We start from the raw sequence: 15838 nt of genomic DNA, 5'->3' as shown, positions 1-15838 counted from the left end.
AATCCAGGGGCGTCGACCAAGAGTCAGAAAGGGAGAGACTTGGGACTAAGATGGAGATAGGGAGGCAGATAAAAAGGGGGGGGGGCTCTGGGCTGGGAGAATGGTGCCAGCAGGAATCTAGGCAGGGGTGGAAGATGAAGGGAGGGGTCACATAGGACGCACAGCTAGGTGAGAGAAAGCTTGGTGAGCTTCAGCCCTCACTGCCACAGACCTGTTTGCGCAATTGTGGAGGGGAGGGAAGCTGCCCTGGGAGGGGGCGGAGGAAAGAGAGGAATGGCGAAAGGAGGGAGGAGAAAAAGAGGAAGGGGCAGCATCGACTAGAAAATAGATATTAACTCAGATCACCCGCCTTTTCTCTGTCAGTCGGCTTGGTGCGCAGAAAGCACTGGACCCGAACTGCAGCGGCCTGGGGAAGGGAGGGAACCAGCACACAGCCAGAGCTGCCTAGCCAGGGGACAGGGCTGAAGCCCGGCCTCTACGGGGGGGGGGGGGGGGGGGGTTCCTGGGGAGAGGATTACTGAGGAACCAGTTGGGCTGCAGCCTTTGGTGCTGGGATTTGGATTTTGGGGAAAGGCTAAGGGCCTGGTAAGCTGGAAGTGGGAGCCCAGGCCTCTTCTGGACTCCAGGACTTGGAGGGTTGCTGCAGCCCAAAGAGAGCGAGGCCTTGGAGCAAGTGGATGGGGGCCTGAAAAGTCTAAGTCGGAGCCAGGTGAAGTGATAGACTCCGGCGGGGATGGAGGGAGAGGCAGACGCTACCGAGAGTCCCCGGAGAGGCTATCGACCTCTCAGGGAATTTGACCATTAAACCCAAAGGCTCCAGAGGAGTCTTGAGGGGTGCTCAGGCCTTAGTGGGGCTCTAATACAGTGAAAGGTCTGAGGGACCTGAACATTGAAGGGGGTAAGGGCTGGAGCACCAAGGGTTTGTCTGGGCGGTGAGTAGGAAGGGCCCTTGTGCCGTGAGGGTAGGGCTTCAATTCCTTTTGTTCATCAGGCCCCCGAGCTTTAAGGAAAGCGAGAAAGCTGGGACCTCCGGGTGTCTAAGTTGTAGGGGAAGAGAGAGAAGAGAGAGAGAGAGAGAGAGAGAGAGAGAGAGAGAGAAAGAAGGAGGAGGAGGAGGAGGAAGGGTCTAAAGAGGATGAGGGTACTGAAAAAGACTGGGGAAAAGAGAGAAAGCAGAAAGCGGGTCGAGACGGAGACGAAAGGAAAAAAAAGAGGAAGACAGGAGAGAGAAAGGAGACAAGTGAAGATTGAGAAAGAAAGGAGGGACGAGAACGGAGCGAAAAATCTGGAAGAGAAAGGTCGAGTAGGCACCGAGGCCCAGGCCAAGGCTAGCGCTCGGGAGTCGTTTTTCCAGGTTCTGAACACTTGTCCCTGGTGTAAGAACCCAAGAGAGTCAAATCTCTACCAGCCGGAACGCACTCCTCAGAGAATATGTAAATCAGGGCTCTCAGCGCCCTGGAGAGTGTCACAATTACGCCCCTTGAACAAGAAGCAACAAGCTCCCAGCCGGTGAGCTACAGAGGGTGGCTGCGTCGCGGGGGAGGGAGCGGTTGCAGGAAAGGTGGGGGGTGGGAACCTCACACCCTCACACCTAGTCCCCAGTGCCAGGGCCGGGGCTCCCCCCCCCCACCTCTCTCCGCTGCTCTCCCTTCCCCCTTCCTCCCCCCCTCCTTTTTCCCTCCCTCCTCCTCCCCTCCGGCCTAGGTCCGGGTACTTAAAGCAGCGCGGGCGGGCTAAGGCGGGCGGGCGGCCCAGTCCGGTGGCAGCAGATGCGCCCAGCGGTGGCAGCCGCCGGCGGCGCGCAGGTGACCGGCCTGCAGCGCAGCCTGGTCAGGGAGTGCCCTGGGAGAGTTGGCAGGAGCTGGAGGCCGATCCGCCCCCAGCGTGCGCGCATCTCGGCGCCAGGAGCCGTCCTGGGGCGTGTTGGCGAGTGCTGATATAGATATAAGGACATTTCTCTCCATGGCGTCACGTGACATAATTACCACCAGAATCAATCAAGATGAATTGCACGTCAGCGCCCGGTGGGGATTTTTGCTTAGTTGATCCTGGCCCAAGCCTCTTGTGCAATCGATGGCTCAGGTTGGAGGCGCGGGGAGCGGCCCGAGGCTTGCCGGCGTGCACGCCGCGCAGCCATGAACGACTTTGACGAGTGCGGCCCGAGCGCAGCCAGCATGTACCTGCCGGGCTGCGCCTACTACGTGGCCCCGTCGGACTTCGCCAGCAAGCCGTCGTTCCTTTCGCAGCCGTCCTCCTGCCAGATGACTTTCCCTTACTCGTCCAACCTGGCGCCTCACGTCCAGCCCGTGCGGGAGGTGGCCTTTCGCGACTACGGCCTGGAGCGCGCCAAGTGGCCATACCGAGGCGGCGGCGGTGGCAGCGCGGGGGGCGGCGGCGGGGGCGGCCCCGGCGGGGGTGGCGGTGGCTCCGGGGGATACGCTCCCTACTACGCCGCGGCGGCGGCGGCAGCGGCGGCGGCAGCAGCGGCCGAGGAAGCGGCCATGCAGCGGGATCTGCTCCCGCCAGGCGGCCGCCGGCCAGACGTGCTTTTCAAGGCTCCCGAGCCGGTGTGTGGCGCTCCCGGGCCGCCGCACGGTCCAGCGACAGCCGCCTCCAACTTCTACAGCGCCGTGGGTCGCAACGGCATCCTGCCCCAGGGCTTTGATCAGTTCTACGAGGCGGCGCCAGGTCCCCCCTTCGCCGGCCCGCAGCCCCAGCCTGCGCCCGCGCCGCCACAGCCCGAGGGCGCTGCTGACAAGGGCGACCCCAAGGCCGGGGCTGGTGGTGGCGGGGGCAGTCCCTGCGCCAAGGCGACTCCCGGTCCGGAGCCTAAGGGGGCCGCTGAAGGCGGCGGTGGCGAAGTCGAGGGTCCCCCGGGGGAGGCGGGGGCCGAGAAGAGCGGCGGCACAGGTAGGCGCCGGGCGCCGGCCGAGGGGCTGGCCCGGGGCGGTGGCGGGGGAGGGGGTGCGGCGGGGACCTCCCTCTGCTTGCGCCGTTTTATGTGCTACTTTATAAGCATTTGAGGGGGTTTATACATCCTATAAGATTTCCCGGGTCGTTGTAAAGCGTGTTTATGATAGGAAACCAATTTAGGTGGGCTTAAGGTAGACTTCGAAGAGGACATTAATCGCTGTGGAGAGCTTTCCCTCTATTTGTGTGTATGTGTGTGTGTGTGTGCGCGCGTGAGCGCGGGGGGGGGGGGGAGGGGGTGTTGAGGACCTTAGAGAGGAGAAGGACGTTTGGATCCAATTGGTGAGTGGGAACAGGGGAGTCTCCTGCCTTTCAGGGAGGGGGTAGGTGATATTCAAAGTGGACTTAATCCAAGTGTCTGGCTGACGCTCAGCTTGGAGTTGAGCAGATGCCCCCGGTGGGCGCGCTCCTGTCTCTCTTCCCTCGGGTTCCAATTCAGAGTCTGCCTTGCCCTCTTTTTCCTATCTCAATACCAGGTTGAAGTTGTGTGTGTGTGTGTGTGTGTGTGTGTGTGTGTGTGTGGTGTATGTGTGTGTGTGTGTGGTGTATGTGTGTGGTGTGCGTATGTGGTGTGTGTGTGTGTCCACGCCCGCACTCTCCTGTGCCCGCCCATATATCATCCCCCACGAAGCAGGCAGGGCCTTTCAACGGGCAGCAAGGGACGTCCCTAACCCGGCCAAGGCCTGGCCCTAGCTCAGTGGCCAGAGCGGGTGGGGGCAAGCAGCAGACTTTCTTACCCCTTGGTCTCTTTGCCTTGCAGTGGCTCCCCAGAGGTCCCGGAAAAAGCGCTGTCCCTACACCAAGTACCAGATTCGCGAACTGGAACGCGAGTTTTTCTTTAATGTATACATAAACAAAGAGAAAAGACTCCAACTCTCTCGGATGCTCAACCTCACTGACCGGCAAGTCAAAATCTGGTTCCAGAATCGCAGGATGAAAGAAAAGAAACTTAACAGAGACCGTCTGCAGTATTTCACTGGAAACCCCTTATTTTGAGAGCTCCAAGAAGCGCCCCCTCCCCAGAGCCCCACTCACCCACCCTCCTCCCCACCAGCCTGCCCTCCGCAGGCCCAATGTCCTTGGGTTCAATGACGCCTCTTCTCTGTGGAACTTCACGATTCCTTCTCGCGGTCAACTCGGGACCTCCCAGCGACCACTGCAGCCTGAGGACGAGGCCGGGGACTTGGCCGAGCGGATCCTAATAAGGGGAAAATGGTAAATGCAATCGTCCCTTTACAATTTTACCGCCATGTGCTCTTGTCCCTCCTCTCCTAGTGGATGCGGCGGGATCTGTAGGGAGTTAGGCCATGGGGCTGGAAGGAGTGGTGTTTGTGTTGAGTCTAAGAAATCCCTTTTTCCCTCCTCAGTGAACACAGATTATTTAAACTCTGGGAAATGTACCTTTGGGCATGAGTCACTGTCTTTTTGTGTGTGAATAAATGGTTTCTAGCAAAATGGAGGTTACAGCTTCAATACACTGCATGGATTTTTACTGTTTGACAAAGTTTAGTAGCTTCCCAGGTTATCTTAGTGACCAGAACCCTGTTCCCCATGCAACTGAATACCCGCTGGAGCACTTTTTAATCTCTCTGTGATAGGAGTTGTTCCTTCACACCCCCTGTAGGCTACACTGGCTTTAAAAACCATGGTAGTGTTACCTTTCTGAATTGGCAATGAGATCCAGCAATGCTGGTTGCCTTTTTCCCCCCAGGCTACAGGTTTAAGCAGTAGGAGTCTAAGGAGCAAATTCTCACCCCACCCCCACCCCTAGTCTAATGAACTTGGAATTTTTGGAAAGACAAAAAAAAAATCCCAAAATGTTGAATTAATTTGAAGATCCAAATTATCTCTTAAGAAGGTCAAAGAGCCAGAGTTCCTTAAAAGAAGAAAAACCCTCTGTGTGAGGCGGGAAGTTTTGTTAAAAGGGAGCTAAGAGGTACAGGGAGCATGGGGTCCTTCTGCTGTCACAGTGAGCTTGAAGCAGAGAATGTAACCCCCCGCCCCCCAGCTAAGGCCAGGGCTGCTCAACTGCAGCTCACCACATTTATCGCTTTAAGTTAAAGAATGTGGTGAGGGTTGCACAGTACTTTATGTCACAGGACCAAGCCAGGCTGTTTACAAAACCTTGAACTGTCTAGACAACACCATAAAAGCCAAAGTTCTAAACAGCTTAATTGGGTTCTATTATACACCTTCTGGTGGGCCCAAAAGAGATTTCCGCACTGTGCAATAAACTGGAGAAGTGAGAAAAGCTTCTCCTTCTCTCAAAAGAGTGCAGTGGGTCTTATGACTCTCAACCTCTCAGAAACCCAAAGGCAAAATATAAATCCCTAAGGTGCACAGCACCACACGCCTCACCTGAGGAAGTGTGCTTTTTGAATTATAAATTTTTTAATTGCTGAAGCTTTTGGGGGGGGTAAAGAAAAACATAAGTGCATAAGTGTATGCCTTTGAACTTCCAAATGTCAAGGTCATCACCTTTAACCTCTCTGAATAATTAGGCGCCTTAAAGTTCTTCTGTGATTTCCAACCACCACCCACTCTCATAATACATGCTCACATATCCAGACCCTTGCCCATATTTATGACTATATAGCATCATACTGGGAGTTCACCATAAATCTAAGAAAATTCCTAATTTCAGGATCAATAACCTTAATTTCCCCCCAAACACTAGAATAATTCAATAACAATTGACTTCTTAGGGAAAAAAAATAAAAACACTTGTTAGATCAAAATGCCTATGAACTATTAGTAGAGTTAGGATGTACTGAGAATTTGGGGTGCTCTTAGGAAGAGTTTCTCTTTACTGTCATGAAGAACCGCAGTTTTTTGAAAGGTGGTTGAGAGAGTAAGTTTTCATCAGACTTACACCAACCCTTAGCATTTGAAAGCAATTTGCCACCGTGTTAAATAAACTCTGGCACTTTCTAAGATATAGAATAAGATAAAATATATTTGTACTGTTTTTAACACATTTCTCAATTTTTGATAAAGGATGCAATAGAAAAAAAGCAGATAATCAAATTATTTCGCTCAGAAAAGGATTATTTTGTTTACAATCTGAGCAGTGGTTTACATGTAAATGCCCTAATAGTAAGATATTCCTGGGAGATTAAAACTGGTTGGTTTTTTTTCTTCATCTTTTTTCTTTTAACTGCGGTTAAATGAGCAAGCTGTGTGCCAGCCAGCATAAACCAGGCGAAAGCGAGAAATACTATTTTCCGTTTGCAAGAACCTCTACAGCCACACGAGGGCGCGCTCACGTTCCAGAAACCTTATTTGCCAAGAGCCTGTGGTACCCTATTTTCCAATACTAGACTCTCATAAGGGATCTTGGCCCACCCGCTAGAAACAGCCAGCAGTTAAGGTGTTTCTGTCTCCTTGTTCTAAGCAGCCATGATTGCGAGAAGTGGTAGAGAGACAGAGAAAAAGAAGCCATCAGTCTTCTGAAATAGGGGATCCCCTAATCCGTTGTCTCCTCAAAGATAAAGCCGCTGCAAAAAAAAAAAAAATACCTTGGTATATAACCGTATGGTGTTGAGAAGATATTTTTAAAAGACAAATATCTGTGGTTTGAAATACGTCATAGCCACTGAGAGTTAATTAAATCGGGGAATATCTATTTTCATATTGGTTTAAGTGTGGCGAATGGTGACAAACGTAAGGTCCCTCCCATCTCCCCAAAACCGCACGTGTCTTGTGAGCTTTCAAACGGCTGGGATGATTAAAAGGCTTTTGTTTAAAACAGATTAGGGCGTTGGCAACTTAGCTGAATGTGTTCTTAGAAAAAAAAATTGAAACTCCATGAGGACCGCGGGCGTCGTTCTGGGCTGAAGATTCCAGTCTATGCATGGCTTGGTGCTACCCCTGACTACCCAAGGGACAGAGAGGGCTAGAAGCTGGGGTGCGGGTGCCAGACTGGACTGATGCGGTTTCTAGAGATAGTAGACTCTTTGCGAGGACGTTTGGATTTCAAAGTGTTGTGAATGGGGATGCATTTGAAGTAACCTGGCGTTGTATTTGACGGAATCCGGGCCACCTTTCCTGGTTGCCCGCCGACCTTGAGGTGCGCAGTTTGCTTTGGGCTCAAGCTCTCATAAACGGTTAAAGTCGCTCCTGAGATTCACTGTCCTTCCAAAGCCCTGGGCATTGGGAAATGTTTGTGTCCCCTCCGCTTGCATCCTTTTCCGCGGTCCAAAAGTGTGAAGATGGGGCTCCCGGGAGTGGGCGGCTCAAAGGGAGGATGGCGGATCCCTTTCACCCCCTAAGTTCCTTGAGAAGAGCCTGTAGGCCCTGGAATTTGCACTGACCTCTGTCTCCCCCCCGCCCCCCCATTCGCCAGACCTCAGGCTTTAGGGTCCTCCTGTCCGCTAGTTCTCCAGGCCTCCAGGAGTTGGCTTTGGTTAGAGGGAGACTAGGGCGCCGTGACTCCCGGCTAGGCGCCAGCGAGAGGCGTGGGTGTTCCCCGCGCGGATACCCGGCTCCTCCTGTCCTGCTGCCGGTCCGGGTTAGCTCTTTTAAAGCGTCCTTTCTTAGGGCCTAACCCGGGTTTTAGTCTATGTGGGGTGAAACCTCCCTCCCCAAATGTCGTTGTGTTCCTTTGTAGGAGGCCCCATCCACCGCGCGCGCATCTGGCTGTGCGGTGGCCCCTTGGCCTTGGCTGGCGGCCGCCGCCGGCAGACCACGGTTGCTGAGCGGTCTGCAGTGTCATTTCTCCCGGCAGCGCCCGCCTAACGTGGGCCTAATACAGGCCAGGGGATGGGACCAGGAACTTTGGGGGCTGAAAACCTCCCCTTCTTGAGCTAGGGTGCGTGGGACTCCTTGCCGGCGGCCACCGATCCGGAGGCGCCGAGTTCTCAGGTTCAGAAGTAGAAAGAAAATGCGCCAAGTAGGAGTCTTTTGTGTCTGTAAATAGAAAGAGGCTCGGCCCTTCTCGATCCCTTTCGGTCATCTCTGTAGACCCCTTTACTGAGTCGGTGGTAGTCTCCGGGTTGCCCCTTCGATTACTATTCCCCTTGGTGCGATGGTACACAGTGCAACCCAGAGGGCGTCCTGGGGAGGCAGCTTTTAATTTGTCCCTATCCATCCTATCTCTAAAGAGTGACAGAGGCGGCTCATAGGTCTAATTTAGGGAGACTCTAAGAGCCCTTAGGTCCTCCTAGGCCCAGAGCCTCCACCCCACGCTCCTGAAGAAGACAAGAAAGTGCAAATGCAAACCAGTTTATTATGATGATTATTAATTATTGCAAATGCTAATTTCTTGCTAAGGCGACCTTTTCAATTTTCTCTGGAAAGAACTGTGCCAGGGCGACAAGCATCTTGTTACAAATATGGGTCTACATCTCCTTTACGATGCAATATTGACTTATTATTAATGCTAACTGCTCTGGATGATCTAAAGATGATTTTTTTTAAATACCAGCCACTACATTAAACACTGAGCAAAATAAAAGTTGCCCTTAAAGCTACTGCCTTTTCCTTCCGTTTGCTTTGTGTCGGTTCTAAGGTCTTAAGGCACAGTTTCTGTCCTCACTTATAGTATTTTCATTTTGCTCAAGTATTTAAATTCTATAAATCTAACATATTGACAAATTTGCCTCTGAGGACTCAGTCTGAAGGCAGAAATTCAAAAGAGAAAAAAATAGAATTTTGAGAGAATAAATTGCATTTTTAAATTAACATACACATTTTTTTTTCTGTCTTTGAGTGGAGATCTATTTAAACCCTAATCCAATACGAGGTGACTTTGAGCTTAAAGCATTAGGGGCACTGGAACAGAAAGACCCCCACACAGAGCAGGCAGAGCTGCCCCTACAACTTCGCTGAAGACTTAACAGTTCAGGAAGGAATTGCTTGTTTTTAGACTGGGTGTTTTCTTCGTGTATAAATAAAGATTATGAAAGGGCATTTGATGGGCATAAAATTCCTGATTAGATCGAACAGCCCTTCCTTGCTTGGGATTAGAAAAATTGGGCAGTCCAATTCTGGGCAGCTCTCCTGGCCGAGATACAAGGCAACACAATGCTAAAGCGCCAAGCTGGCGTCAGGGCGTCAGGGAGGGCAGCGGGCACTTTGTCCAGCCCTGGGCACGTTTAGCTGTAGCTCAGGATTTGATCGCCACAATGTAAATAAAAAGGGAAATTTTGAGGCTCTAATCAGTGGCTGTTAGGTTTGATCAGGATCTTAGCAACCTAGAGGCAAACGTTTCAATTTTTTTTCCCCTCTGCTATGCCTTACTTAACACCTCACACCCCTCCCCAGCTTAAATATAGCCACCCCCGTGGAAAGGTAAGGTTTAAGTCTCCGGCTTCACCACCGGGGTGCAGCAGCCAGAGCAGTTGGAGGCGCCAGGCTTTTAACCTGACAATGATGTTGTATTTGAACAGCTGCGTAAAGGTTTAAAAGGTCTGTCTCATTGCCACCGTGGAGTTTTTTAAAAGGGGTTATTGTTTGGGCGAGGGCACTGAGAGGGGGCTAGCCAATCGGTCCCAAGGCCGAAAATAACGTTCAACGCCTGTTTTCATCAGGCCAGGAGAAATTCCTTTAGGGGAGGGAGGGGACAAAGGACTTTTGGGGGGGGGGAGTGAAATGTTTTTGTGAAGGAGCAACTAGGTTTCCCCAGAACTGGCTTAGGCGCCTTAAGGAGCATCGAACCCCTGTTGAGGTGGAAACCAGATTTATCCACAAGTTCAGTCTCTGGGCCTGAAATCCAAGGCCAGTCCATTCCTGGGTTAGTGGGAAAGAAGAGAACACAGTTGTCTCCTCGGACTGAGAACTGGTTCACGGTCACAGTTTCAGGGTCCGTTTTACTTTCTTGAAGGGGCCCCGGAAGGCCGAAGGACAGCTCCTACACACAGGCAGGGCCCCTGGTCCAGGGCAAGTCTTTGGAAATCAAGGTTAAAGTTCCCCGCTGCTGTCCTTAGGCCCCGGCTTCCGCAGGGCGGCTCGCCGCCTGCAACCAGAGAAAGAGGGAGGAAGTTGTTCAAGTTTCTCATAAAACTCTGAGTTTCCATGGTGGTGGTGGCGGTGGTTGCTCTTTAATGAGCTGGACCACAACCCCAGACCATATCCTCTTTATAAAACTTTCCCTCGCCAGAGGAAACGGAAGACTAAGATTCTCCCATCTCATTCTCCCTCTCATCCAAGCAAAACCTTGTCAAAGAATTTTAGGGATTGCCCAAAACTATAAAATTTAACTTGTGACAAAAGTATAGCTTTTAATATTTGACGATTTGTGTTAAAACAAAAATTGACCTTCTTGGTTAGTAGAGAAGGGGAAAAATCAATAGTATAATTTTCAATAATTCATAAAGCGAACGCCATTATGCTAAATCTTAACTATTAATCTTATCCTTTACAAAGTCTCGATTGATTTGTTAATAAAATATCTTCCCGTTTGTGGCAACAGTGGGTATAACTCTTTAAAAACCCTCAGAAGCAAGAAAATTACCAAGGAGCCCAAGAATGTAGATGAGAATTTTATTGATCGCCCTGATTCTTCTTAATATGTATTAATAAATTCCACAACCTTTTGTACCTTGCACTTGTCAGAAACCAATGCTTTTACAAAATCCATAAAAGGAAAACATATTTTTCCTTGCAGAAGCCTCAAATGACACCTTTGCTTTACTCTCTCTTTGCTCTGGCCCCGCTTTCTAAAACTTGTGGAGTCCGAGGGTCCGAGTTTTCCCCTTTCTTTTGAAAAAAAAATATTTTCTTTTATCCTTCCTTCCTCTCTGCCCTGTGTTATCAGGGAAAGGAAATCTCGGTTTAGCTGTCTCTGGGAGCCCGAGGAACACTTTCGCGGATAGGGAATGGCTGGCGAGGATTATCTCCATCCAAGCTAGAAGCTCCCAGCAGCCGGTCCCTCAAAGGTCAGGGTGTGGTTACTCTGACAGTCTAGGCTCCAGGAGCAGGTCCTGGGTGCCGAGGCGCCCCGAGTCCGGGTCGAATGGTCGAAGGAGAGGGTAACTACGGGCTGGAATTTTTCTCCGTGCTCTGAATTTGCCCAGCTGCGTGGCCTCTCGACCTTTCGCGGCCCTTTTCGCTAGTGCTTACCGCGACACCTTGGTCGTATCATCTTTGCAGCAGAGAGTTTTTTCCTTTGGACCCCTAGGGGGGATGTTTCAGAACCAGAGGAATCGGACTCACCTTCCCAACTGCCCAGTGCTACATTAACCAGCCCGCGCCCCTACCCCTTGCTCGGAACCGGCCCTCTTGGGTGCGTTCTGCCTGGGTGTGTGCAGGGAAAAACGCTTCTAAGAGCAGGCTCCACCGCGCTCTGACTTCCCTCAGTGCGCGTGTCCTCCCGGAGGGCCCTCGGATCAAGCCTTTCCTTCCGCCGGCGTGGCCCAGTGGCCGGGTGGGGAACTCGAGTGGGGCAGGCCGGCCGGCCAAACAAGCCCCGGGAGACCGGCTGGCCGGCCAGCAGCAGAGCCCTGGGCCGGTTGTTTTCAGCGCGCACTATCACCGGCGCTTAGTAGATGTCGCTGTTGTCCGTGCTTACGCGGCCGGCCGGCCGGGCTCTGGAACACGTGACCTGCAAGGAGGCTGCGGCTCAAGGCCATTTTCAAATCTCATTGGCTTGGTTGTCATGTGGTCGGCAGAGGCATCCACAATTACACCGGGAATGTTTTCCTAGAGATGTCAGCCTACAAAGGACACAATCTCTCTTCTTCAAATTCCTCCCCAAAATGTCCTTTCCCAACAGCTCTCCTGCTGCTAATACTTTTTTAGTAGATTCCTTGATCAGTGCCTGCAGGAGTGACAGTTTTTATTCGAGCAGCGCCAGCATGTACATGCCACCACCTAGCGCAGACATGGGGACCTATGGAATGCAAACCTGTGGACTGCTCCCGTCTCTGGCCAAAAGAGAAGTGAACCACCAAAATATGGGTATGAATGTGCATCCTTATATACCTCAAGTTGACAGTTGGACAGACCCGAACAGATCTTGTCGAATAGAGCAACCTGTTACACAGCAAGTCCCCACTTGCTCATTCACCGCCAACATTAAAGAAGAATCCAATTGCTGCATGTATTCTGATAAGCGCAACAAACTCATTTCTGCCGAGGTCCCTTCGTACCAGAGGCTGGTCCCTGAGTCCTGTCCCGTTGAGAACCCCGAGGTTCCTGTCCCTGGATATTTTAGACTGAGTCAGACCTACGCCACCGGGAAAACCCAAGAGTACAATAACAGCCCCGAAGGCAGCTCCACTGTCATGCTCCAGCTCAACTCCCGTGGCGCGGCCAAGCCGCAGCTCTCGGCTGCCCAGCTGCAGATGGAAAAGAAGATGAACGAAACCGCGAGCGGCCAGGAGCCCACCAAAGTCTCCCAAGTGGAGAGCCCCGAGGCCAAAGGCGGCCTTCCAGAAGAGAGGAGTTGCCTGGCTGAGGTCTCGGTGTCCAGTCCCGAAGTGCAGGAGAAGGAAAGCAAAGGTCGGTATGAACAGAGTTGCCACCCCAACGGGGCGCGCAGTCCGGTAAACCCTCGGAAAGGGAGCGCTCGGGTACCCAAAGCGGAGTCCAGGCAGCGGAACCCAGCGCCCGACTGGGCAGGTGCTGCTCCACCCGACTTTTAGAGGGGAGATCTCAGCCTTGAAAAGGTCCCTGATTCTCTCCCGCTGCTCTGGCCCTCCCGGCCGGTCCTGCCCCCACGCTGATGGCGCCTGGGTAGAGGAAAGGCTTGGCGGGTTTATCTGTCCTGAGCCAGACCCGAAAAGCAACAAAGAGCTAAAAGGAGACCAACGGCTTGTAAACAGGGTTCCAGTGGCCCCTTTTCTTTGGCTCAGATTTGAAACCCTAGTTTTGCCTTGCATCCAGGGATCATTTTAAGGTGGCCCAAGACATCGTGTTTGTGTTCAAGGGTTTGCACCCCGCATCCTGCGATCTAAGAGTGGAAGGAAATGGTTTGGCCGCTTGGTGCTTGGGTGAGGAAGCAGAGGGCGTCTTGCCTTTGCTGGGCTAGGTAACCTTGGCTTTGTCTGGGGAAAGTGCTGCAGGCTTTGCAACCTTATACAAAGAGGGCAAAGGCGGAAGAGGGGGAGAAGGGACCTGCATCGCCTACTTAGGGCTGGGATAAGGCAAAGAACCAGGGCTATGGGTTTCTAAGATGGAATCTTACCCACCCCAATCCCCGCAGTCTGTCCTTGAGTGTCTACCGGTGGGCCACAGAGTTACGTTTCTGGTGGCGTGCTTTTGTGTGAAAGCAAAGAAACATTTTAAAATTGAGCGATTTCTTGGGGGACTGCAACAATGCCCAGGCAGGGTGGAGAAGGTATTCTTGTTTGTTTATCTCTTGAAAGAATGTGGCTCTCAATACGCCTTGCTGTGGGACTCCCTCTCTGCCCAGGAGAGGTGGGTAAGAAGCGGCCAATTTGGGGCCCTGAAGCAGCAGGGAGACTGGTAAGCTCAAACTGGGACTTCTATTCCTGTCCTGTCATGGACTGACCACTTAGAATGTTGCTGGGGAAATTCGTAAACTTTACTATTATAGTAACGTTTTGTGCAAGTCAGAAAGTTGTGTAGCAGAGAGAGAGAGAGAGAGAGAGAGAGAGAGAGAGAGAGAGAGACAGAACAAACCCCTGGTACAGAATATCCTTCTGCATTAATTGTATTAATTTAAGTCTTTAGTTCTAATTTGGTATCAATTTAAAATCCCCTTCGTGCCCCACCTTTGTGGGTAATGTTTAATACCAGCATTGTCCAAAGCGGCCTGTCTGCCAGCAGGGTCATGGCCAAGGGTATATATCTGAATGGACTGAGAGAAAAAAAAAATTCTTGATTTTTTTTCTTCTCCCTTTAATTTTGTTAGAGGAAATCAAGTCTGATACTCCAACCAGCAATTGGCTCACTGCAAAGAGTGGCAGAAAGAAGAGGTGCCCTTACACTAAGCACCAAACGCTGGAATTAGAAAAAGAGTTCTTGTTCAATATGTACCTCACCCGCGAGCGCCGCCTAGAGATCAGTAAGAGCGTTAACCTCACCGACAGGCAGGTCAAGATTTGGTTTCAAAACCGCCGAATGAAACTCAAGAAGATGAGCCGAGAGAATCGAATCCGAGAACTGACCGCCAACCTCACCTTTTCTTAGGTCTGAGGCCCATGTGAGGCCAGGATCCGAGAGGGGGCACCGTGTTCCAGGCCCGAGTGCTGGAGGACTAGGAAGGCGGAAACAAAACCTTCATTGCTCTTTGTTTTGTTTTGTTCTGTTCTGTTCTGTTTTCCTGCTAGAATGTGACTTTGGGGTCATTCTGTGCGTGCTGCAAGTGATCTGTAATCCCTATGAGTATATATATATATATATTAAAAACTTAGCACGTGTAATTTATTTTTTTTCATCGTAATGCAGGGTACCTATTACTGCGCATTTTCATTTGGGTCTTAACTTATTGGAACTATAGGACACCATCCAATCATCCACTCATCCTCCCATCTAGCCAGCCAGCAAATGTGACTTTTCCACGTTTTCCCTCACATAAAACTTCTCTGTGTGTGGTTAGCCCATGAATCCATGTCATTTTGAAAACATCTAGTACTTTAAAAAAAATACATATTATATATATTTCAAACGAATAAGAAAACCCACAAGCTTTGGGGGGAGGGGGACTTTAAAAAGCACATTACAATGTATCTTTTCACAAATGAACTTAGCAATTGTCCTTGGTGAAATGGAGTATTGATGACTTATGCCTTGTAGCCTTTCCCTTGTGGTGCATCTGTGGTTTGGTAGCAGTACAAGAGCAACCTGTGCTTTCTGTGCATGTTCTGGTCGCATGTATAATGCAATAAACTCTGGAAATGAGTTTGTTCCCTCTGCTTTCTGAAATGGAAATACATACGTCATGGTCATGGTGGAGATGAAAGCCTTTGGGAAGGGTCTTTTCTGACTAAGCTGCCAGCTTGGGGCAGTTGGGGTAGGGAAGTGGGGATGGGCAGGAGAAAGGAGATAGGAGGGGGAAAGCTGGAGGGGACCTAAGGGTGCTAGACTGGGCAATGGCGGTGAGAATTCGTCCTGAGACTCTTCCTAACTGGGAAGAGTGTCCCATCTTCTCCCACCCTCCAATTCTGTTCATATATTGGCGTTCTCAATGGGACGAGCTTCCCCCTAACCTGAGCCTGGTAAGTAAGCCTGTGCCCTGTGCTGGTTTTTACTTTCAGTTCCCCATCTCTGTGTTTTCTTCTCTTTGGTTTTTGGTTATGTTATTTTTAATGCTTCCAGTGAGCTCTTGATGACTTCTGGCTGGGGAATCCGCCATCAAGGGCTGGGTTGGAACTAGTAATGCCCACCTGGAACCTGCCTCCATAACAAGAACAAACAACAGCCTAGCATGGCACCGGATCCAATCCCTTCCCCCTTTTCTCATTCCTACCCATCCCAAGCTCAAGACAACCAGGCCCAGTGACACCAAGGTTGGGTGAGTTCTCTCATCTTACTTTACCTTGGTTCATTTCTGAAAGGGATTTATGTTCCGCCATTACCTTTCAGGGGCCCACATGGATTTTTTTTAAGGAGAAAATGGAAATAATTCTCCCCAGTCAAATCTCCCACTATTATAACAAAGTGCTCACTGTAGCTGAGCAGGGAGGCGACTGAAAGAGAATTTGCAGGTAAATGTGACTTCCCAACAAGTCCAATGGTCCTTTTACACATAGATTGGAAAATTCAAGCCAGCTTCTGTGGAATGCGCACCATTGAGCCAGATTCATCTGGTCCTGCCAGGGAAAGGGGACGAGGTCCTTGTGGGAAGAGGTGACCGAATTCGTTGCCCTAGGTCCGGCCTGTGGTTTCATCCCATCCTCAAAGACCCATCATAAAACAGGTTTGTTTTTTCTTTCTATTTCTTTCCTTCCTTTCTTTTTTTCTT

General features: G+C 51.0%; 2 protein-coding genes across 2 annotated transcripts; both read left to right on the top strand.

Annotated features, from left to right (window-relative positions):
* Window positions 1-2018: 2018 nt before the first annotated feature.
* On the top strand, window positions 2019-13894 carry LOC121439098 (homeobox protein Hox-D11). Its single transcript, XM_041639600.1, has 3 exons — window positions 2019-2910; window positions 3731-4185; window positions 13787-13894. The coding sequence occupies exons 1-2, from the start codon at window positions 2136-2138 to the stop codon at window positions 3964-3966; spliced, it is 1011 nt and encodes a 336-aa protein (XP_041495534.1). The 5' UTR covers window positions 2019-2135; the 3' UTR covers window positions 3967-4185; window positions 13787-13894.
* Window positions 11651-14762, top strand: LOC121439097 (homeobox protein Hox-D10). Its single transcript, XM_041639599.1, has 2 exons — window positions 11651-12411; window positions 13787-14762. The coding sequence occupies exons 1-2, from the start codon at window positions 11667-11669 to the stop codon at window positions 14062-14064; spliced, it is 1023 nt and encodes a 340-aa protein (XP_041495533.1). The 5' UTR covers window positions 11651-11666; the 3' UTR covers window positions 14065-14762.
* The last annotated feature ends 1076 nt before the right edge of the window (window positions 14763-15838 follow it).

This window comes from Microtus oregoni, unplaced genomic scaffold (genome assembly GCF_018167655.1).
Source record: "Microtus oregoni isolate MIOR12 unplaced genomic scaffold, Mior012 000060F_002, whole genome shotgun sequence".
NCBI lineage: Eukaryota > Metazoa > Chordata > Mammalia > Rodentia > Cricetidae > Microtus > Microtus oregoni.
The sequence above is the reverse complement of the archived record's forward strand: the minus strand, read 5'-3'. Positions and strand labels throughout refer to the sequence as shown.

Bases quoted from the DNA above. Each gene is read 5' to 3' on its own strand.
- LOC121439098 (XM_041639600.1), top strand. From the start codon at position 2,136: ATGAACGACTTTGACGAGTGCGGCCCGAGCGCAGCCAGCATGTACCTG. The intron at 2,911-3,730 runs GTAGGCGCCGGG...TTTGCCTTGCAG, and splicing joins CGAGAAGAGCGGCGGCACAG to TGGCTCCCCAGAGGTCCCGG.
- LOC121439097 (XM_041639599.1), top strand. From the start codon at position 11,667: ATGTCCTTTCCCAACAGCTCTCCTGCTGCTAATACTTTTTTAGTAGAT. The intron at 12,412-13,786 runs GTCGGTATGAAC...TAATTTTGTTAG, and splicing joins GCAGGAGAAGGAAAGCAAAG to AGGAAATCAAGTCTGATACT.